The sequence below is a fragment of the Anguilla anguilla genome, chromosome 9 (assembly GCF_013347855.1).
Source record: "Anguilla anguilla isolate fAngAng1 chromosome 9, fAngAng1.pri, whole genome shotgun sequence".
Taxonomy (NCBI): domain Eukaryota; kingdom Metazoa; phylum Chordata; class Actinopteri; order Anguilliformes; family Anguillidae; genus Anguilla; species Anguilla anguilla.
In genome coordinates this window covers 54846552-54868883 of record NC_049209.1, presented here as the reverse complement: position 1 = coordinate 54868883, position 22332 = coordinate 54846552, and the positions used below count along the sequence as shown (strand labels likewise).

The window sequence follows — 22332 nt, the reverse complement described above, 5'->3', positions numbered from 1 at the left end:
CACAGAAAGCAGTTGGTTTTAAAGAAAAACATTTTTATTGTTATTTACAGAGTGCTCAGATATAAAGTAGCATTCACGGGTCCTTCCCTTTCACAGCTGTGTACGAACCCAGACATTTAAAAGTTAGCAGGGTCCCTTCATTAAGTACAGTACACAAACACATTACACCCCCCTCCCCAAAGACCCCCCCGCTAACACCACCCCCACCCCCCCAGTCACTCTCCCAGCCGACGGTCCGGTCACCAGGTCACTGTTCATATGGAGTCATTGCTGCTTCTGCTCGGAGACCAGAGTATCTGAGCAGCCAGTCCAGCTTGAGCCCAAACCCCTACGCACCACTGATCCAGGACCAGCCTTATATACAACCTGCAGCTGCTCCTGCTAGGAGTAGCCCACCTTCAGCTGATCCAGGATCAGCCTTATATACAACCTGTGACTGGTCCTGCTGGGAGTACCCCACCTTCAGCTGATCCAGGATAAGCCTTAAATACAACCTGTGACAGCTCCTGCTGAGAGCAGCCCACCTTCAGCTGATCCAGGATCAGCCTTATATATAACCTGTGACTGCTCCTGCTGAGAGTACCCCACCTTCAGGTGATCCAGGATCAGCCTTATATACAACCTGTGACTGGTCCTGCTGTGAGTACCCCACCTTCAGTTGATCCAGGATCAGCCTTATATACAACCTGTGACTGGTCCTGCTGGGAGTACCCCACCTTCAGCTGATCCAGGATCAGCCTTATATACAACCTGTGACTGGTCCTGCTGGGAGTACCCCACCTTCAGTTGATCCAGGATCAGCCTTATATACAACCTGTGACTGGTCCTGCTGGGAGTACCCCACCTTCAGTTGATCCAGGATCAGCCTTATATACAACCTGTGACTGGTCCTGCTGGGAGTACCCCACCTTCAGTTGATCCAGGATCAGCCTTATATACAACCTGTGACTGGTCCTGCTGGGAGTACCCCACCTTCAGTTGATCCAGGATCAGCCTTATATACAACCTGTGACTGGTCCTGCTGGGAGTACCCCACCTTCAGCTGATCCAGGATCGGCCTCCTCACCCCTCATGCAAACCCCAGTCCCTTCTGGGCCGGTATCACAGAGCAGGAATACTGGATAGCTGGATAACGGCACTCGGTAAAACCTGGAACAGCTCTTTATACTTCAGTCCATGCTCCAGATTTGGGAGGGTTCCAGGTTTTCCTTGGCGCAGTTGTCCTGCTTGGTGAAACGGGGCCCAGGATCAGTGTTCTGGAGAGGGGGCGGGGCTCAAACACGCTGCAGTTTATCTTCTCCTCCCCCTCTCTGCCCAGGACTGAGCAACTGACATGGAGGGAGAGAAAATGGAGGACAAAATGGAGACGAGTCCTGTGATGACCTAACAGCAAATGGTCAGTCAGTCAGTCATTCAGTCAATCAGACAGTCAGTCAGTCAGTCAGTCAGTCAATCAGTCAGTGAGTTGGTCAGTCATCCGTAAGCCTCCCAGTTGGTTCATCAGCAGGACGGTGTGTCAGTTGGCATGCTGGCCAATGGGAGCGTGGCCATGGCGGGGCTGGGGCTGGCCCCGCCCTCACACCAGCCCGGTGACAGAGCCCAGCTTGCCGGGCTCCTCGGAGGCCCAGGGCTGCAGGTTCTGCAGGGCGAACAGCGACGAGTTGTGGATGCAGAGCGGGTCGGTTGGCAGCGAGTCGCTCAGAGACTTCTGGAAGGCATCGTGCTGGAGCTGGATCATCAGCCGATTGGCCTGCTGACGCTCCGCCTCCCTCTCCTCTGCCGTCTGACGCCTGAGCGCAAGAGAGAGAGGTGAGGGTGTCGAGAGGAGTAGGGCATGTGTGTGTGTGAGTGTGTGTGCGTGTGCACGTACATACATGCATACATACATATACAGTACGGTCTCATCACTAAAAAGTCCACCCCCAGTGTTTAAAGGTCAGGTACCTTGCTCAAGGACACAGCAGCAGGAGATTCAAACCTGCAACCTTTGAATTGTACGCCAAGTTTCCTAAGCACTTTACTACACTACTATAGGGAAACAGAGAATCATTCAAACCCTTTTACCACATGCTGACTGTGCATTAACGGCAAAGTTCTATTCTGCTTTATCAGGGAGCAGGGCACCGAACAGTTGATAAAGCAGCAAGAACTACTTAGCATAAGGGACATGCGTTGGTCTTGCTTTAACCCACCAATGAATCCATGAATTAAGCACACTTGAGTGGAGAAGCTTTCTTTGTGTTCCAGTTTCTAACTCTAAAGGGGGGGGGGGGGGGGGGGGCATGAAATCATAAAAAGACCACATTTTCGGAGGCGAACGAAGCACACAGATGTTGATCATAAGTTATTGGTGACGCCAAGTTACCCCTGACCTCTGAACCTCTGCACGTGAGCCAGAGCCAATCAGTTGCTAATGACCGCTGTCCGCGCTCACTCGTCTCGGATGGTCTGATGGGAGACGCGAGTAAATTGCCGTAATCTCAGAACAAACACATTCCCTGTTAAACAAATTGCGATTTGGTAGCTTTGTGTTAAGCAAATGTTTTTTTAAATGAACGTGAAAGCGCCGTGGGCTGCCTGTACGCGCGAGCGTCACGCATTTCCCCAGTCAAGCTGTTTCCGTTGATGAGTTTTTAAAAAACGCAGTAATGTTTGGAACCGACATTACAAATTCTTCACAAACGTGAGGTTCGTTTGGTCTTTTGAAAATGTGAGTTCTTTTTCTTACCCTAACTTATAATTTCCCAGCAGTAGTAAATGTTCATTAATAGGAGCTGATAAAACGGGATATTAGGCTACAAGTGATGCGTTTCCCAAAATCCAAATGTTACAGATGCAAATGTCTGGTGGTTGTAATGTTTTTGAATGCCTACACCACATTAAGCCTTTGTTTCTTTTAGTGAACTGAAGTCAAGCAGATAAAACTCTTTTGCAATAGCGACCGTCCCGTAAAGCTGTGTAAACGGCCCCTTATGTGGCGCGTGAATTTCACGCTACTCCGAAGCCGTAAATGATTCCAAAGGTGAAGAAACGATGTTAAAAATCAACGTTTTTATTGTCTTAGGAGATGTTTTTCCTTTGCTTTGCAGTCATCCCCATTCAGGAAAAAAAGACAAGGAAGAAACTTTTTTTGTTTGTTTTCATTACGGTACAGTTATTATAACGTTTTACGTGACAATAGGTCATGCGTAGAAATCGCTGACTGTGAATATAAATGTAGTGACCGCATACTTAACAATCTTTTATACATGCAGAAATACTGGCTGCTGTCGGCTAAGTTTACAGGAAATATTATTTTTTAACTTTATATTTAACTGTCTACAGCTGAAAGCCAGGCGCATCGGCCTTACAAAAATAATAATTATAAAGACAAGTGTTTCAATTGCCCTTTTTTATAGAAACATTTGCAAACCTTATATGTACTTACACAAATACGGAGGGAAACCACCACTATCAATTCCATGGACATATTTGCGGTGAAATTATTTTTAATAGTGTACTGTAATTCATGCCTGTCTGCGATTTAGAATACCAATAGGGTATGAGAATCACAATTCTTGTTCTTCAATATCGTGATTCGTGTCTACCAATAGTGATTTCACAGGCCTATTTGTAAATCTCAAATTTTGTTTTAATATTGTGATTTATGTACTTTTCAAACGAGCGCAGTCAAGTGCGAATTAATCGTGAACAGCGCGGTAAGTGTCACGGCGTCGTGGTGCGTCTGCTCGGATTGTCAGTCCCGGCGCAGTTTATTCAACCTCCGCACGAGCAAACTCGCGGTAATTTGACAGCCAAACAAATGCCTGCCGACGCCAATGTATCCGCGCGCCACACCGAAGCTCGAACGCAGCTTCTATAAAATTCAATTCATTTTATTCGCTTTTGCTTTATTTATTCAGAACTTTCTCCCTCGTTCATTAGGGAGTGTTTGCGTATATTGCCTCCGATGCCGCGCTTCGAACGAGCAGCGCTCTTAATATTTTATCAACTAGGTCTACCTACTTTGAATTGTTTTGTTCCATCGTCGCTCCGTCGTCTGTTTGAAACACAATGCTCCATAAACAGTCCTGATTTCTGATGGCGAATGTCAAAGAGGTGTCTTTCCACGCGTTTGAGAGCATAGCATCGCTCTGGTAGGTCTGTGAGAATGTGTTATTACAACTTCATAACTCCACACAACTGTGCTCAACGTCTAGCGGGCCATGCTTATGTCATATGAAGCTCGTGTTTTGTAGGCCTACGTCTTCTCCGAGTCAAGCGTGATGGAATAGAAAAGAATATCAAGGTTATTTATATAACGGGATTCATTAGCTGCAAAATGGGCTTTATACCTAAAACGCAAATAGTCTTTCTTTTGCAAGACACTCTAAAGTCGGATTATTTATTATTATTATTATTATTATTATTATTATTATTATTGTTGTTGTTGTTGTTTGGCTGTTTTGTTATTATTATTATTATCATTGTTATTATTATTATTAATAATAAAAATAATAGTAATTATTATTATTATTTTGGTCTTTACAGTTTCACTCCACGCGGGACATTAGGACAGATGTTTTTTCGGGGGCAACTTGAGCCCGACCATCTGCCGCTGTAAGAGCTTCACCTGGAGCCCGAGGACGCTCGCGCCGCTTGGCTGGTGAGAGGAGCCGAACGTGTTTATCGAAATTAGCCGTTTGGTTCGTCATTGAATTTGGGCTTGTACATCTCTGTGCTTCTCAAAACTTCATACGCCACGACCCACTTTATGACCAAATACATTTCATGTGATCCACCCGTTCATACACAGGCTAAGGTTTGTTTATGTGCAGAGTTATATGTGTTAAACACGTCAAAACAACATTATACGCTGGTGTGAATTTGCGTTGTATGTCATATTGGCTACGTTTCGTCCACATACAACGTTATCTCTAGACCCAGGTGAAATCTGAGAAGCAGGGGTATTTTCAGTTTAATCCAATTTTATTACAGAGCCTTTTAGAGAGATGCAGTCAGAGAGACTTTACAGAAAAACAGAAAATTGTGAAAAGCTCTCAAAACATCAAGAGATGTAATGGCATATATACTACCCCTCTTGATGTTTTGAGAGCTGTTATATAGGCCTATGTTGAGTCGACACGCATTTTAGTTTTTCTAATGATTTTGTCCGTTTCTTCCGGTTGTGTATGCAAAACAGTAGACTTCAAGCAACTGGCTCGTTAAGTGGGTTATGTTTTTATGAAGACTACATCAATATTCTATTGACATTTGTTTATAAAATCGCGAAATTGTTGTAAACATGATTCTATTAAGTATTTCATCGTACATTGTTAATGGACACAGGAAACTGGTGTTAAATAAACTCTTACTGTGTATTTTACTAAAACTCAGAGGTGAGCACTTTTATTGCGTACCCTTGTATTACAATACAGTAAAACACTCTGCTGATAATAATAATAATATAATTATGTGTCGAGTAATCATTTACAGTTGTTAGCTGTCTGTTTAATTGTTATTATAGTTGTGAGGTGAGGTGGAAGAATTCTAGGAAACAATTTATGATGTCTGTCTTTTTAAATCGCTTTGGAAGTCTATTTTTTATTTTTAAATAAATACCAACAAACATTCTTATCTCAATTGTAATTGAGTATACAGCTGAACCGGACACGTGGGGAAAATTATTTTGAGTAAATGTATTAATCCCTAAAATAGGGCTGTATGGCTGACATTTATTTTGTTCTTTTGTCTTCGATGAGACTCCCCTCACGTGTCCGTTCCTCGAAGAATTTCGTACTGCAGTGTGTCGGAGCGCCGCACCGCTGTTGTTATTTGGAGTTATGGCACGGTGCACAGTGCTTACCACGGCGGGGGTCCTGCCGCCCCCCCACCCCCCACCCCCCACACTTCCCCTTGTCTGATACATAAGGCAGTTGAGAGCTGCGCGTGATGTATGCTGCGTCTGCACCGGTCAATATTTCAGCCACATTATAAACGCATTACTGTCGCGGAGCTGAGAGCGCGCGGGAGTTCTCCTGCTCTGCAGCACGAGTCTGTTACAGCTGAGCCGCGACCCGCGTGCGCACGCACGCGCTCCCAGGGCCGCGCTGCTGCGTTATTGATTCTTGGCGTCCGGACGGGATGCTCATCTCCCTGACACGGGCGAAGACATTTTTAAATGGAATATGCGCTTCAACACAGATGAGAGAGGCCATACTTCACGGCTTCTGCTGAAATATGCTCGAGGAAGGTGCTGTAAAGCCATTACCCACAATCCCCTGCTCAATCATGCCTGGTCTCTTCATTGTTGGTATCCGTATACATATAGAGAGAGCATTGTGTTCTCTCTTTCTCTCTCACGCTCTCGCCAACTCACTCTCTCATGCTCTCTCTCACTCTCTCTCTTTCATGCTCTCTCTCTCTCCCTCTCACACACACACTTTCTCTCTCTCTCCCTCTCTCTCACACACACTCTCTCTCTCCCTCTCCCTCTCTCACACACACACTCTCTCCCTCTCGCTCACCTCCACTTGGTCCTGCGGTTCTGGAACCAGGTCTTCACCTGTGCGTCGGTCATCTTGAGGGTCTTGGCGAGCGCGGCGCGTTCTGCGCTGGCCAGGTACTTCTGGCGGTGGAAGCGCTTCTCCAGCTCGCAGATCTGCACGCGCGAGAAGGACGTGCGCGGCTTCTTCCTCTTGGGCGGGGTGCGGTTCTGGTAGGGGTGCCCGATCCGCCGGGACACCGTGAAGGGGGTGAGGGCTGCGGGGCGAGGGTCACAAAGCCAGGTCAGGACATCCAGCTGAGCACAACTGCCCCGACTCACCCAACTGCCCCGACTTAGCCAACTGCCCCGACTCACCCAACTGCCCAGACTTCCCCGACTCACCCAACTGCCCCGACTTACCCAACTGCCCCGACTTACCCAACTGCCCCAACTGCCCTGACTTCCCAAACTTCCCCGACTCACCCAACTGCCCCGATTTACCCAACTGCCCTGACTTACCAACTGCTCTGGCTCACCTAACTGCCCCAACCCCATCCTTTTACAGGCCAGAGATGGTGTCACACAGTGGGAGTGTGCGTGAGAGAGAGAGTGTGTGTGCGTGTGTGTGAGTGTGTGTATGTGTATATGAGTTTGTAAATGCGACACACACACAGAGTTGTGAATGCATGGAACAGCTTTGGCAGCTGATGCAGAGACAGAGACCCTGGGGAAGGGCTCTGTTAGGGGAAGGGCTCTGTTAGGGGAAGGGCTCTGTTAGGGGAAGGGCTCTGTTAGGGGAAGGGCTCTGTTAGGGGAAGGGCTCTCTTAGGGGAAGGGCTCTGTTAGGGGAGGGGCTCTTAGGGGAGGGACTCTCTTTGGGGAAGGGCTCTCTTAGGGGAGGGGCTCTGTTAGGGGAAGGGCTCTCTTAGGGGAGGGGCTCTCTTAGGGGAAGGGCTCTGTTAGGGGAAGGGCTCTGTTAGGGGAAGGGCTCTGTTAGGGGAAGGGCTCTGTTAGGGGAAGGGCTCTCTTAGGGGAGGGGCTCTCTTAGGGGAAGGGCTCTGTTAGGGGAGGGGCTCTTAGGGGAGGGGCTCTCTTTGGGGAAGGGCTCTCTTAGGGGAGGGGCTCTGTTAGGGGAAGGGCTCTCTTAGGGGAGGGGCTCTGTTAGGGGAAGGGCTCTTAGGGGAGGGGCTCTCTTTGGGGAAGGGCTCTTAGGGGAGGGGCTCTCTTAGGGGAGGGGCTCTCTTTGGGGAGAGGCTATTCTCTATTACTCTTTAGGGGTATTCATTGACCCCTCTTCTCCATGGAGCTGTCAGTTTGACGCTCATTAAACAGGACGCTGTAGTTCTGGTTTGGTGCCGCTTGCTTTGATTGGCCAGCTGGTAAACTGGAGGCTGATGTGACAGTTAATAATGAATAACTCTGTAACAATGTACAGCTGAACCACTTACACCATAACAATGGGACGGGATAGCATGGCAACAGCATTACACCATAACTTCCAACACCGTAACACTCTGGCACTGCAACATTGTAACACCGTAACACCGTAACCATAACAACATCAGGCCACTGCGGTTGGTCCAGAAAGCTGGTGCCCCCTGCTCTTTCGCACGGGCAGTGCCACTTCCCTGGCTTCCAGACGCTGCCCACATCCATGCCAGGCAGTGACTGGCACTGGCCCTTCCTCTCGTCAGATAACGGTCACATCGCACCCTCCATCCTCTTCCTCCGTTCAGCCTCCTCCTGCCAGCTGGCTGCCTCCCCGAGCTCCCAGCAGCCTCTCCTCCTGGCCCCACCTCCTCTCTGCTCTCATCCCCCGATGGTGGAACAACCTTCCCCAGTCAGACAGGCACAGTCACTGCCTGTCTGTAGTGAACATCTCAGAACTGACCTTTCCACAGAAACCCCTCAGTGTGTTTCTGTTTAATTAAAAAAACTAGTGAACCATTCTCTCCCCTTACCTTGTAATTGATGGTGATACTTAAATAATTGTACTTTTGCATATCTTTAGCTCCTGTGGTGTTTGCTTACCATGTGAAATTCACCTTTGTAAGTTATTTAGGCTAAAACAGCGCTAAGTGGCTAACTGACTGTGGCGTGGCCTGTTCAGATTCATGATATGGCCAAATATCTGTGGCATTCGCAGAAACAAAAATGTTTCTTTGCTTAAGTGTGTGTGTGTGTGTGAGAGAGAGAAAGAGAGAGAGGTTGATATGCTCTTGATGCTCAAGGGACTGATCCCAGTTTAGTATGCCTGTTACACACACACACACACACACACACACACACACTGTTTGGGTTTGGGGCAGCGCAGGGTCCACTGGTCCTGGATCAGTAGTCAGAGGCAGGTGCTGCCACAGATCTGGCCCAGATCAACAGCATTTTTACAATTTTACATCAAATGCAGTCTGTGCGCACAAAGACCGGATGTGTTGCGTTCAGACGGGTGGGTTATAATGTCAGTCTATAAACGCAGCGGCCGCACATTCGTGAAAATAGAGCTACACTTTTTTTATCCAGTAAAAGAGAACGGCGATTTAACCTTTAGGAAATCCCGCCTTTAAAACATGCTGTTGCCCACGTTCCGACAAGCCGCTATGATACTTGCAAAGCGAATTAAAGCCACTTGATTATTTTGGTCTAGATACCTTAATTTCACCACAGCTACAACAGCCACCGATCTTATACAAAACTGTAGTGTAAAATTATGAAAAATGTAATACCCGCATAAATACGTGGCTCCGCGTTTATGGTGAAGCCGTGGGGTTATCGCGACCGGATTGCGCGGCCTGGCTGCCCTTTGCAAAATGCGCGGCATTCACTGTCCTCATTTCTTGCTTTATTTATTTATTTGCTTTCATCGAATGGAAGAACAGACTCCTAATGTTACAAAACTCAGCCGGAAACATTTAACCTGCCTGCAGGGACTCATAAATTCCTATCATGAAATATTTATGACGCTTTACAACTTCATTGCATTTTGTCCTTGCTAGAGGAAAAATGGAGATTGTGATAAATGCTGCTGACCGTATGCGAGCGTTACGAGGTCTTTCCCCTGCCCGTACCTCCGCCTCTCCAGCTCCTCGGTTGATGCGCCACGCTCACCGACCGTTTATCTTCGAACGGGCAAGATCAGCGTGTCTTTGTCCCGAGGAGAACCCTGTAGATCTCCCGAGTTCGCAAACGGACTTGGGTCATAGTATAACGGACATCGGACCGTCATACTTTGCGTCAGGCTGCTACAATATACGTTTCATTAAGTTCAGGGTTTTCAGTCTCTATTGGATAGAAAGTGCCCTCAAAACAGAAGATTCGGGATAACTGTGTGCGCGCGCACGTGTGTGTGCGCGCGCTGACTGTAATAGCCACGCATCATGAGGGTGTCTCGGGTCACATATAAATAATGCAGTCAGTCATGTCCCTTCCACTAATCTGTGTTAATGGATTCACGGCATCGTTTTAAGAAGCGCCGGAAGTGCGCGTCAGAGCGCGCTCTGTTCCTGGCACCAGCGCGCGTAGGGAAAGGGAAAAATACCAACGGAATAATTCCAGTCAGTAATTAATTACACATGCGCGCGCATTATTAGCCATTCAGAGACCAAGCCTAGAAACTGATGTGGAAAAAATTCAGGGACAAGAATTAAGATTTCTTCCGGAAAACAGTTTACGACCATGTGGAACTTTTGCCGAATCCATGCATGTCCGTACGGATTCTCACATCTGTAGACAGGCACACACGCGCACATATGGCAGCCCGTCAGGGTAATCACTTTGGATCATGTTACCTGAGACAGCCGGTGTTGTGTGAGAGAGAGCCGACACATTCATCACCGCGCTTCCGACACCAGTGCGTCTCCGTGTCCGATTACACCAGCTACGCGCACGCACATGCATTCTAGCCCGGACAAAAAGGGGTTCGGCTAAATTAAATACACACTGTCAAATTAAATCCAATCTAATTAACTCCGATAAACTCGTTCCCGTTAGATACAGAGACATACACGGAGCAGGTAAATTGTCCTGGCAGTGGGGGGAAAATCGAAACTTCGCCTTGTGTCGCCTGTATTTGAGCTTCAGCCGGTGCCCACTCACACTGTAGCTGTCTACAGACCACAAACAACGGAGTTTTTTTGTTCTATCTGTTCGGGTTGTGCATTCTTTCTTCTATAATTATGGGCGTCGTGATCTGGACGTGTTTTCATCGTTCAGTCTTCGACTCATTTTATATAAAACATACACAATTTAAATACATTCTCGGTTGATTGCAATATAAAACAAAACCGCTATAGTGTTGCTTGTAGTGCATAATATATTATTTTATTTCATAGTATTTTAGCATTGTTCATTAATTTAATAAAGATGTACACACAAAATATAATTTCAAATAAAATAATTCTAAAAACAATCGTTTTTAATTTTATTATCTCGGTTGTGTAGCTACCTTCAGGCCTAATATTGTACGATTAAAATGATAATATTTAGACCCTGCTACAGTCTATACATATATGCTGATATTCAAAATGGTCAAGGTTATTTTCCTATTGTGTATATATAATATATAACTAATAGATTATTTTCTTTGTGATTGTATTTTTATATGCCACAACTTCGTTCGAGGAAGCGCAGTTATTTTGCTCGACACAATGTGGGGAATGCCATTTAGCATTGAACTCTTTTAGTTAACAGCCAACACCGTAGCCGAAAGTCAGGCTCGAGCGTCCTGTCACTACAGTCCCATTGAGCTCGCGCAAACCAAGATGGAAATTTTTTTAAAATGTGGCCTATTTTATCACTAGGAAATTAATTATTCGTTGAATATTTCTTCTCATGTCAATTTCAGCTTTTTTTTTTGGAGAATTCATACACTTCAATTCAAATACTCAAAATGTCTTTGTTGTCGGAAAAATCGCGTTGCCTAGGCCTACGTCTCAAGAACAAAAAGTGTTTGTTTATTTATACATTATAGACAATACTGTCCACAGTTTCCATTTGTAATTCACAGTAAATTAAACAACAAACAAAAAATAACGATGCGCAGTATCTTAATTTGCCCTGTCAGTGTTCAGACTTTTAATATATTGGAGTATTTTATGCGGAATGCAATTGCAATATACTACTTCCTAATTGCGTCAGTATTATATTATTGTTTAACTGGATTAACCTTATTTGTCCATGTACTCGATGAAGCACGTTTATTAATACAGGTTATTGTCATGTTCTGCTGAGGTAAATGCTCTGATGCGTTAATTGCGCCAGTCCCTATCGCTGGTTTTAGCAATATGGCCAAAGTTCCGACACAGGTCGTCAGTTAAAATATGTTTAAGATCCCTAAATAATTATGAGTTTTATTTTACAATAGGCCTATTCGCGCGATGTGAAGGCTATGAATATTTCTGTAACAAAAATCTAGAACGCTTGTACAGTTTATACCACATCTCTTTAAATAATTGATTATTTAAAACATTTTAAGGTTCAGTCTGTTTTTGATAATAAAACACATTTTTTTATTCTCCATTTGTGCCTGACAGGTTACTGCTCTCCGAGTTGTTTTTTATTTTATATTTTAAAACTTAATCACATATCCTGTTGTAATAAGAATACAATATTTTTTAATTGTCAACAGCGTAACTGACCAGTGTAGCCGGTATGCCGTGGAACAGTCAGACATGAATACAGTTCAGTCTGTTTTATATTTTGGTTATAGATTACTTGAATGAATCAAGAATAATCGCATGCGCGAGGTGCTGCAGTCTCACATTTTCTCCTTGGCCTTGGCGACGAAGGTGTATAATATTGAGCATAACGTCTTTTCCATGGTGTTCTATTCTAATTGGTATTGTTTGAATCTACATTTAACTTTTGCAGCCAATGAATGTATCGAGGCAAAGATGTGGTTGCCCATTTAGAAGCTTCTAATGACCTTTATTAACGAACTGAATACCGTTTTACGCAGTCTGTTACCGATACCCACCGTTTTCGTTAATTTGATTTTGAAATAAATGGAAAATGTGGTGCAAATAATGAAAACGTAGGCGAATGTAAAACTATTTATACTGAATAGGAAGTAGGCCTAAACCGCCCTGACTGCGTCTCAATTTTTATGACAGTCGTATTAATAAAAAATAAAAAATTAAAAATTAAAAAAAAACAAACAAATTTTTTTTGGAAATGTTTTGCATTAAACGGGACAGGGCACAGAGGTCAGTAGGCCCACAGGTAGTCTATTCTGTCGCTCGCGACCAGTCAGGCGCGTGGACAGGGAGTACCTCCTGTCAAATTTACAGCCACTGACCCGCGGGCCCTCCGTCTGACACACAAAAAACACCTGGATAATTACCTAAAAGATTTAGAAGAAAGACCTAACAAACTGACACAAGCGATAATTACATTTTTATAAGAAGCTGAAGGCTCGCCGACTCGTGGCTTCTGCGCGCGTGCAGTCGTAGGGTTTATGGACGCTGAGGCGCGTGTTCCGCGCGTCTGAACGGAATGGCCGAGACTAAATACGACTAGTTAGGCCTTCTGTAAGAAAAACAATAAGCTCATGGCTTTTCCATTTTGGGAGGGGTGGGGTTGTGGGTGGGGGGGAGGTGCATGGGCCTTGAGCTACGAGAGCTATTATTGTGAGCCCTACCGTAAAGCGGTTTCGTGTCAGTATGGCACTATCAGTGCGGATGTTTACAACGGCGAGGACATGGTTTCCAGTTTAATCTGTTCGCGAGAAATTAAATGGTCGGTCTGTTGTGGAAACACAAATGCATTCAGCATATTCTTTCCGCAGACGTAACTGCCTCGGACGTCAACATCCCAAAAGTCTCAGTCAAACGTCATCAAAGCCAAAACAAAAAAATAATTTGAGCATGGCCCCCCGCGCATCGCGCATCTGTCTCGAGCGGTCAGCTTTGTGTGATCTTTACCTGCGAACCTCTCCTTTGCGAAACGGTGACTGCTCTCCATCCAGGGGAAACTCAGACTGCCAAAGCCGGGCACCGCGCTGGCCATGGGCGGGGGGACTGCGGCTGCCAGGGGTCTGTGTGCAGGGACCCGAATCACCCCTCCTGGGGCTAGGGTCAAGTTCACGCCGTAGGAGCCCGAGTCCTCGAAGGACGCTGTAATGCCGTGGAAAGAGCCCGGGAGCGCGGTGTACGGCGCCGCGCTCGCGCCGGTCGGGCTGCCCAGGTGGTAACTCCCGCCACTGCTGCCGCCGCTAACATCCGAACCGCCGCGCGCGCTGTTTTGCTGGGAACCGTCCTGCTCGGAGCCGCTAAGGATCTGGTCAATGCCGAAGCTGATGGGTTCGTGTTGGGCTGGTTGGGGAGGCTGGTTCGGACCGCTGGGGCTACTGCTGGATGGCCGCTCCATCCTCACTCCCCGTCCGCTCCGCCGCCTGCTCAGCCGAGCCCAGGCACTGGTTCACAGACGGGGCGAGGGAGCGATGGGAAAGACGTCAAAAATATGAAACACCCTTACTCACTCTTCTCTCCCTCGATCTGTGTTCACAGTGAGTAAAGATCTGCAGACTCCAGAACCCGCCTCTGCAACGCGTCCATCCATCCGCAGTTCGGAGACGCCGGTGAAAGTTTGGCAAGTACGAGTTATTCGCTGCACGGGACAGCTCGCGCTGACACCCCCTGCCCCGCAATCATTTTCCTGTCTGATGTTTCGATTGGTTCAACGAGGCGGCCCCTGTTACCCCATTGGCTGACATTTCAACAATAACTGGCGAAGCTGAAATCGAGCGGAGGGAACATTCCAAAGTGACATCATTTTTTAAAAAGCGCGCACCAGGGCGAATTCATTAGACTCGAGATAGGCTGTCTAATCTAGCAGCAATATCTTTTGATCTCTGTATTATTAAAACATCAATTATCCAATATGAAGCACTTTCTGCTCGTTAGGCAATCTGGTAATTTTACTAATTCAGCAGTTACAATAATTATTCTAAAGTCTATGTGTAGATGTCAAAGCATTCTGATTTTATTATTGTTTTTTTCTTAAATTTAATCACCATTTTGAGATGGATGCACTTTGTAGGTTATCTCCCTTCACATAAAAAAGAGAAAATAAATATTCCACATCAACGTATCAGCACCTGACGATTATTTAATGATGAGTGTGCACCCGTTCTTGACGACACTGTTCCCCCATTCTCTCTTGTTACAATTTAAAGCCAACATTAATTTGTACTTTTTGTGTCATAACTTTTTTTCATGGCAATTTCTTCTCTCCTGTCACTTGCGTTTTGCGCGCGTTCGACCCTGTCAGTTAAAAGCGATCGGTTTTCCTTTGAGAATGGACCCTCGCGCATTAATTTGACGTATCTTATATTTTAGTTATTGATCCCGGTGTGAAACTGGAGACGGTCTGTATTAAAAGCGAGGGCCGGCGTTTATCATCGCTAAATGTAACCCTGTAGATTGTGAACCATCGATTTGCCCGGAGCTCTTATTAGTGGGAGAAGAGGGAGTACAAGCGCCCCCCCCCCCCCCCCCCCCCCCCCCCCCCCGACCCCCGTGCCTTCTCCGGGCTCATGTTTGAAACTCACCTTTATCTGGTTAATTTCATCAGCATTAAATGCCTCGGTTATCTGTGGAATACATAGTGCTGCTGTATTAACTCCTCCGTCTTGAAGTCCAAATGACTGAATGTGATTTATTATGGATGTTTGCAGGTGTTTTAAGCGGGTACTCATAAAAATAAAGGCTATAAAAAAACTTTAAAAAGAAAATAACTAGAGAAATCTATTCGAAGGCTATCGGCTCTGAAAGACTGGGCTGTGCTCGGTTGAGGACAGTCCTTAGCCGTTTTATCGGCGAACGGAAAGCGATCCGCCGCTCCATTTTGCGCTGCAAACTGCATGCACGCGCCACGCCGCTCGGGTCAAACGGACATTTGATATCAGCGATTTTTTTCGCACACAATGGATCTATTGTAGATATAACAGTTTATTTTAAAACGATTTTCCCAAAAGGCTCACCTCCACAGTCAAAATAGTGGATCATATCACAACATTATTGTCACCTCGGCTTTCTGTTCGCTTCTCAGTTTTTTACGGTCCAATGATTTTTTTTAAATGCATTTGCCTTTATGCAAGGAGAACGGTGATAATGGGTGATTATAGCCTACTTTGTACTATATTATACTGCGGCCAGTTAAAGCCAAAAAGATTGGTCAGAACGGTAACGGTTTTGAAGCATTGCTTTTTAGACATAGACTATGCAATTTGAAATATAGGTAAAATGAAAATTTGTGAAAGCTTTGTTTGTTATTGCTTTTTTGATAAGTTGTATTGGCTTATTTGGCTTATTCTACGACTTTATAATTATTATTACAATTTGAATTATTTGAATTATTTTAATTATTATTGTTATAAGGCTACTGTCGTCAGTAGGCCTGCCCTAATTCGTTTTTGCTTCAGCCCACTTCTGGCCGTTAATATTGATGTGATTACGTGTGAACGCGGATTCCCTGCAACTGGGCAAGCCTTTCAGCATCCAAACTTCCCTCCAACTGAAAACGAGCGTTGGGACATGTTTAGCTGCCTCGTCAGTTCATATTGCTGGGAAAACAGGCGATTTAGAGCCGAAAATGAAACGGCAGAGAAATTCGGTAACTTGGACTGAAATTACTGGTGTGTCGCAGCAAGATGTTTTAATAAAGCTTTTGTGACCAGAGGCCTCGGGCCCAATCGTGCCGCGTGACAAACATCCGAACGGGTGGAACGGCTCCTTACAAAAGAAAAAGCGTCACAAATCTGAACTGACAGACAATAGCGCCATGCACGTGATTGATCCGACCAGTAACTGATTAAAATAATTATTATAAATGAAAAATCACCATTGTTTCATTTCTCTCTCTGTTTGTCCGAGGGAAGAAGTTAATTGTTACTCATGGTTAAACAAACAAATACGAATTTGTTAAAATTATAAGCACAAACCGCCATATTTATGTAAAATAAATAAATAAAAACAAAAACAAATAACTTATTGCATTTGCAGCAGCAAAAAAAGTTGAGTATTTGCGAGTCTGTGCTCGTTCGTGCGAGTGTTAGTGTGTATTCATGCTCATTCATATTCTTTAGTATAGTTTATGTGTGTTGTCTCCTTGCAGCAGTTCGGAGTGACAGGGACCCCGTGTTTGTTTGTGCCGAGAACACGCTTTCCACTCCACGGACTAATTCAATCAGAGCTCCGGGAAACCCGATCTATGGACAGCGGATCTAAGTGGTTCCTTGTAATCCGCGCGTAAAAGCGATTATATCCCATGGCTAGGCCGCCACGTTTGATGAGCTTCAGGGAATTGGTGTTGGCGGGGAGAAAATCCGTTTACTTTGAAGTAGTTGATATTTTAATAGACCATTAGCGCTGATGCTAAGAAGCCCCATTCCTCTGGGGGAGAGACACGTGCCCAGTGGCTGGGGACGCTTACGTCATCCTTTAGCTCTTGTCACAGAACCGGATGTTAGCCGGATCTCTGTCCACTTGTATGGTCATCTGACACCACACGTCTCTGCCAGTTTAACAAATCTAATGACCTCTTTAGACATCTTTCGCTCTCTTTAACGTCCGTTTTGAGCCCGATGTTTTAACAGGAACATTGTTTGAACGAAGCGCACGCACGCACGCGCACACACACAAACAGTCCGAGGTATGTTCTTTTTCCCCCTTAAATTTGTTTATTTAAGTAAGGATGCATTTATGGTCTAAATGCTGTACATATGCCTCCAGATTTAGCTTACATTTCAGAAAATATTAAAGACCATTCATTCCCCTCCTAAATTAACTGCTACTGGTGTTTTCACTTTAAGAATGAAATTAAACATAGGCTTTGGAAATGGACATGAAATCAAAAAAATGGAGGACATGACCTTGGTGTCCTCAGTGGAAGTTAGAGCTCTGCAGGGCTGCAGGTTCAAATCCCAGCTGATCACTGGAGCAATGCAGGCAGAGTTTGCTTCCATTAATAAACAAACTTCAGCAAATAAACGTCAGTTATGCCAGTGGCTGTCCTGCAGGCTCTCTTCCTTGCAGCGACGTAATGAAAGCTCGCTGGTTTTCCTTTCGCCTGTAGAAAGTAAACCTGTAAACCTCTTTAGCCCACAGTGTCCAGCTCTTCTAGAGCTGCATGACAGTGTTATAGAGGTGGAGTTAAGCCCCTGCTTTTCACCTCCCTTAGCACAGCTAAGTGGCTTCAACAAGCTCAGACTCTTAACTGTTCATTGCAAACCATGCAGATCATGCAGACAGAAAGAGATGGGCAGACAGCGAGACACAGACATGTGCAGACAGACAGACAGCCTGCAGCAGACAGACAGACAGACAGAGGCAGTTGACAGACACACAGACAGACAGACAGACACACAGACAGACAGATTAAACACACAGACAGAGAGACACACAGGCAGACAGGTGTAAGGTGTGTTGTGTGCTCTACTCTGTACTGTGAGTGGAGTCTCCTCCTCTGGGCCTGTACCTGTTAAAACTGGAGGACAGGTGAAAAGTGCCCCCCCCCTCCCCCAACCTGCTGTGCCTGCCTGTGTGTGTGCGTGCGTGCGTGCGTGCGTGTGTGTGTGCGCCTGCGTGCTTTTTTGTGCGCGCAGATGGTGTGTGTGGCTGCGCTCTCGTGCAGTGACTCTAATTATATTTAAATGGCAATCAGGCGCATCGTCTTTATCCGTCTCTACAGCGCTTCTCTTGCACAAAGTTTGCAGAAAAAAAGAAAAAGACACGGATTTGAATTTAACACGGCTGGCGGTCTGCACGTCTTGAAATCATATCATCAAAAAATATTTGCGATGAAGTTTAGGCGTATCGCCTGTTAAAAGCCATAATCCGTACCGAAAGTTTTTCAGGAATAAAATAATTATTTTATTAGTTTTTACATCAGCAGATTACCATGGAAGATTAAAATCTACTCCGCAATAATGTTGGGATATCAGACTTTTCTCGCTCACGTGGCGTGTTCAATGTAGAAAAACATAAATAAATTAAAATGCAGGTCATAATTTTTTTCTCACAACACTAGAGATTATGTATAGGCTAAATTCTGTATCAAATATGTAGCTGCCTGTTATGTATGTATACTTACTACTCTGCTAAAGGCTACATGGACTTCCGCGAATACGTTTTTTTTCGTTCACGTTTTGGAGTAATTTGCAGTAAGTTTCATAAAAGTGTAACATTTTGACGCGCGGTCAGTAACATTTATAATTTATCCTGAAATCCATAGACCATGCGATGAAACTTGATTAAGGTACTGTCGTGTGTGTGTGTGTGTGTGTGAGAGAGAGAGTGAGGGGTGAGGGGGGACGGACGGATTTCAACAGATTTAGATTTCAACAGATAATACATTGCAGTGATCATGGTTTCCATTGGGAAAGCGAAGAACGAACGGTAAGGGTATCACAGTAATAATAATAATAATAATCTTATTCTTATTATTATTATTATTATAGTGTTGACGGGGTAATAATTAGTCAAGGCTATGACATAGAAAATTTGATAGTGACAAAATGAAATTTAAAAAAATCCATATCTCTTATGTTACACGGCTCGAGAGAAACCAGCCCCTGTATTTCTCTGATCAAATGAGTCTAAAATGACGACGCTGCCGCCCTTCAAACTTGATGAAAACGCGCTTAACACCAGTACGCCGAATACCTGCCATTCACACCTGACTTATTTCATTAACATTGTGAAGATGATAGTTATTAATTGTTCGCCCATGTGGTAGTGTTAGCATGATACGTTTTATAATCCTTATTTGTGGCAGCGAACGCAGACTAGAGGGGTCCGTCCTGTCATTCTCCCGACGAGTCAAACAGTTTAACCCATTGCGGGTGTGCGCGAGCCGGGCTAGCATCCACGCCGCGCAACCTGTGCACCCGGCGGCCGCGTGCCCAGTCCTGGGATCAGGCCCATACATGTACAAATACATTAAAAGCATGAAATCTCCCCTTTCTTCCAAGGAAATAAAAGAATGTGAGCAAACGAATTGTTAGAGAAATGGCTTGATCTGCATATCGGGGTCGGTGTCCTACCCCCGGGCTCTGTTTTTATTGCGTGTGTCTGCTGTTATCAATTTCGCCCCGCTTTTGAAAGGGAGTCTGGCAGGCAGCGCTGAGCGCTCGCACAATATGCAAAAGACGTTTCTTTTGAATAATAAATGATCCCCTTTTATAAGGGCTCTAAAGTGCCCGTGATGGTACAATATGAAAAGGCAGGGATAAGTAATAGTGTATTTAAAAAGGATCTAGTATGTTTTTATTACTTTATTAAAAAAAAAAAAAAAAAAAAAAAAAAAACCAGAACGAGGAAGACAGAGAGAGGGGGATTAGGAGGGGTTGGAGAGAGAGAGAGTGAGTGAGAGAGTGGGAATGAGAGAGAGAGATATCTGTATTATTGCAATAAAAACGATGAAACGAGTGAAAGCCGTGGAAATTCCCTCGCAGCGAAATAGCCTCCTTAATGAAAGTTTACCGATTCTCTCCAAACGCTGCGCGTGTCTCCATTTATGAAATATTAACTATATTTTTATATAAAGCTCTGAAACGCGGGTCTTTTATCTGTTCCTTTGTTTTCCACCGTTATTATTCTCGGGTTTTAATAGAAGTCCTTTTAATTTAGTTTGCATTGTATTTTTTTTCCCAGACAGACTGACACTTAGTCAACCGTCTACAAAGACACATTCAACTAAAGACGAAACAAAACAGTATTTTTCAAAACATAAACGCTTTCTTTCTGTCTTTCGTGTGTAGAAATTCCGCGCCGTTAATCTGGCGAATTATTAGCTACACAAATTATTATTAGGAATTGCAATGCAAAGTGCCGTTAGTGATAATGGCAAGTTGAAGAATGCGATAATTAAAATGGTGTACGCTCTGCAGAAGTAGTGCTACAATTACATTTATTCATTTAAGAGAGCGACTAGAGCGGAATTCAAATGATGGCTCGTCTCCCGTTCTCCCTTTTGTAGCCTACTTCCACTTCCAGAGGGTAATATATATATATATATGCATGTATGTATATAGTATATATATATATATATATATATATATATATATATATATATATATATATGCACACACAGTGTGCACAGTGCAGTATTTGGACAGTGAAACAATTCGTGTTTTTGGCCCTGTACTCTGGCGCATTGGATTTAGAAACGAAATATAAAGTTAAAGTGCAGATTGTCTGCTTGAATCTGCAGGCATTTACATCCACAATGGCTGAGCCATGTGGGAATTTCCTTTTTTGCATAGTCCCCCTACTTTAGGGAACCAAAAGTAATTGGACGGTGGGCCGCTCAGCTGTTTATTGGCCAGCTGTGTGGTGCTGCATCATCAGTTCATGCTGAAGAAAGCTGAGGGAAGATCTAGAGTTGATTATAGGTGTGCATTTTGCATTCGGAGTCTCTTCCTGTTGTCTCTCAGCATGAGGACCAAAGACGTGTCTCAGCACTAGCACAACAGCCTGGTAGACCTGGGTGGAGAAGCTTGTGTGGAGGGCATTGGGTGGAGGAGGTTAGGTGGAGGGGGTTTGGTGGAGGAGGTTGGGTGGAGAAGCTTGTGTGGAGGGCGTTGGGTGGAGGTCAGTTGGGTGGAGGAGGTTGGGTGGAGGGGGTTGGATTTTGCAGTAGTCCATGGAGTCTGTTGCTCCTGTAATTCAAGCACCAAAACCTCCTCCTCTTTGATTGTGTTGTAGTTTTTCCAGAATTAAAGGACTTTTAGGGAAATGTTTTGCAATGACACCACATAGCAAAATACCATCTTTCCTTTTTTTGGGAAACACATGTGCCTGTTTACTGCTGCAAACAAGCAAGAGCGTCAAGCTAATGCTGATGCACAGAACTTCTAAATGGCAATATTAATACGCACATGAACACGTGGCCTTCAGACACCTGTGTATTCTCTGGATGTGTGCGTAGAGCAGGCCAACGCATTCCATCGTTGCCCCCGTGTCCTGCGGGAGACGGGCCATGTGCTGATGTCCCAGGCCCCCCCCCGCCCCCCCGGCCCACTGAGCGCCGCAGCCAGGACCGGCTGATTACTTGGGGACAGCCAGCGGTGATATTGAGCCCTGCCTGCACGATTCCATCTGAAAGGTGTGGGATTATCTGACACGTGGCTCAGTGAATAAGCGTGAGCGTGCACGTGTGAGTACGTGAGTGAGTGCATGCACATGAGTGTGTGCGTGTTTACGCGTGAGTGCGTGTGTGCGCGTGCGTGTGCATGTGAGTGCGTGTGAGTGCGTGTGTGCGCGTGCGTGTGCATGTTTACGCGTGAGTGCATGTGTGCGTGTTTATGCGTGTGTGCTCCTGTAGAATTGTTATTTATTTTGATATATTTTTTGATGACGCAGTGGTGCCTCCATCGGCTCTCGCATGCGGCCTGTCATTAATCCCCATGAGGCTGGACCACAGCGATCGGGCAGTGTGTAGACCCCTGCGGACCCCCCCCCCCCCCCCCCAGACCCCCCCACTGATGCGCTGCCCTCATTACTTATTAATTTAAGAGCAAAGAGCCAGGAAGGGAGCTGCAGGCTGGACAGCCATAAAGTAGCACAGAGTTTCAGCAGCACTGCTAATGGATGTGGGGGCAGGGCACAGTGAGACTGTCAGCTTTAATTTGAAGGCATTTACATCCACATTGAAACCATGTGGCAGTTTCTGCCCTTTTTATACATAGTCAAAATTATATCACTGCCCAAGTACTTCTGGACCGCATTGTTGGATGTAGAGACAGGTAGATACATAGATATACTCTATATGCTCCCTCCCTGGACCCTGGAGAATGAAATGGATAGCATGCTGAATCTCAGTAGAGGATCAGAAGGTGGGGATGGAAGGACTGTGGTAGAGGAGGGGCA

The 22332-nt window shown here is 45.2% G+C and overlaps 1 protein-coding gene and 1 long non-coding RNA gene across 3 annotated transcripts in view; one reads left to right on the top strand and one right to left on the bottom strand.

Annotated features, from left to right (window-relative positions):
• Positions 1-622: 622 nt before the first annotated feature.
• Positions 623-14259, bottom strand: tlx3b (T cell leukemia homeobox 3b). 2 transcript variants are annotated; one of them, XR_004767060.1, is made up of 4 exons: positions 13384-14259; positions 6507-6741; positions 1037-1790; positions 623-972 (listed from the first exon to the last, which is right to left on the bottom strand). XR_004767060.1 is itself a non-coding variant. In XM_035435192.1 (3 exons), the coding sequence occupies exons 1-3, from the start codon at positions 13826-13828 to the stop codon at positions 1577-1579; spliced, it is 894 nt and encodes a 297-aa protein (XP_035291083.1). In that variant the 5' UTR covers positions 13829-14259; the 3' UTR covers positions 623-1576. The 2 variants fall into 2 exon arrangements, 1 of the variants encoding a protein (XP_035291083.1); XM_035435192.1 differs by having other exon boundaries at positions 623-1790.
• Positions 2471-22332, top strand: part of LOC118236657 — a 27239-nt gene continuing 7377 nt past the window's right edge. The window contains exons 1-3 of the long non-coding RNA XR_004767061.1: positions 2471-2710; positions 4531-4645; positions 13969-14054. This is a non-coding gene — a long non-coding RNA (uncharacterized LOC118236657). The remainder of the gene's footprint in view (positions 2711-4530; positions 4646-13968; positions 14055-22332) is intronic.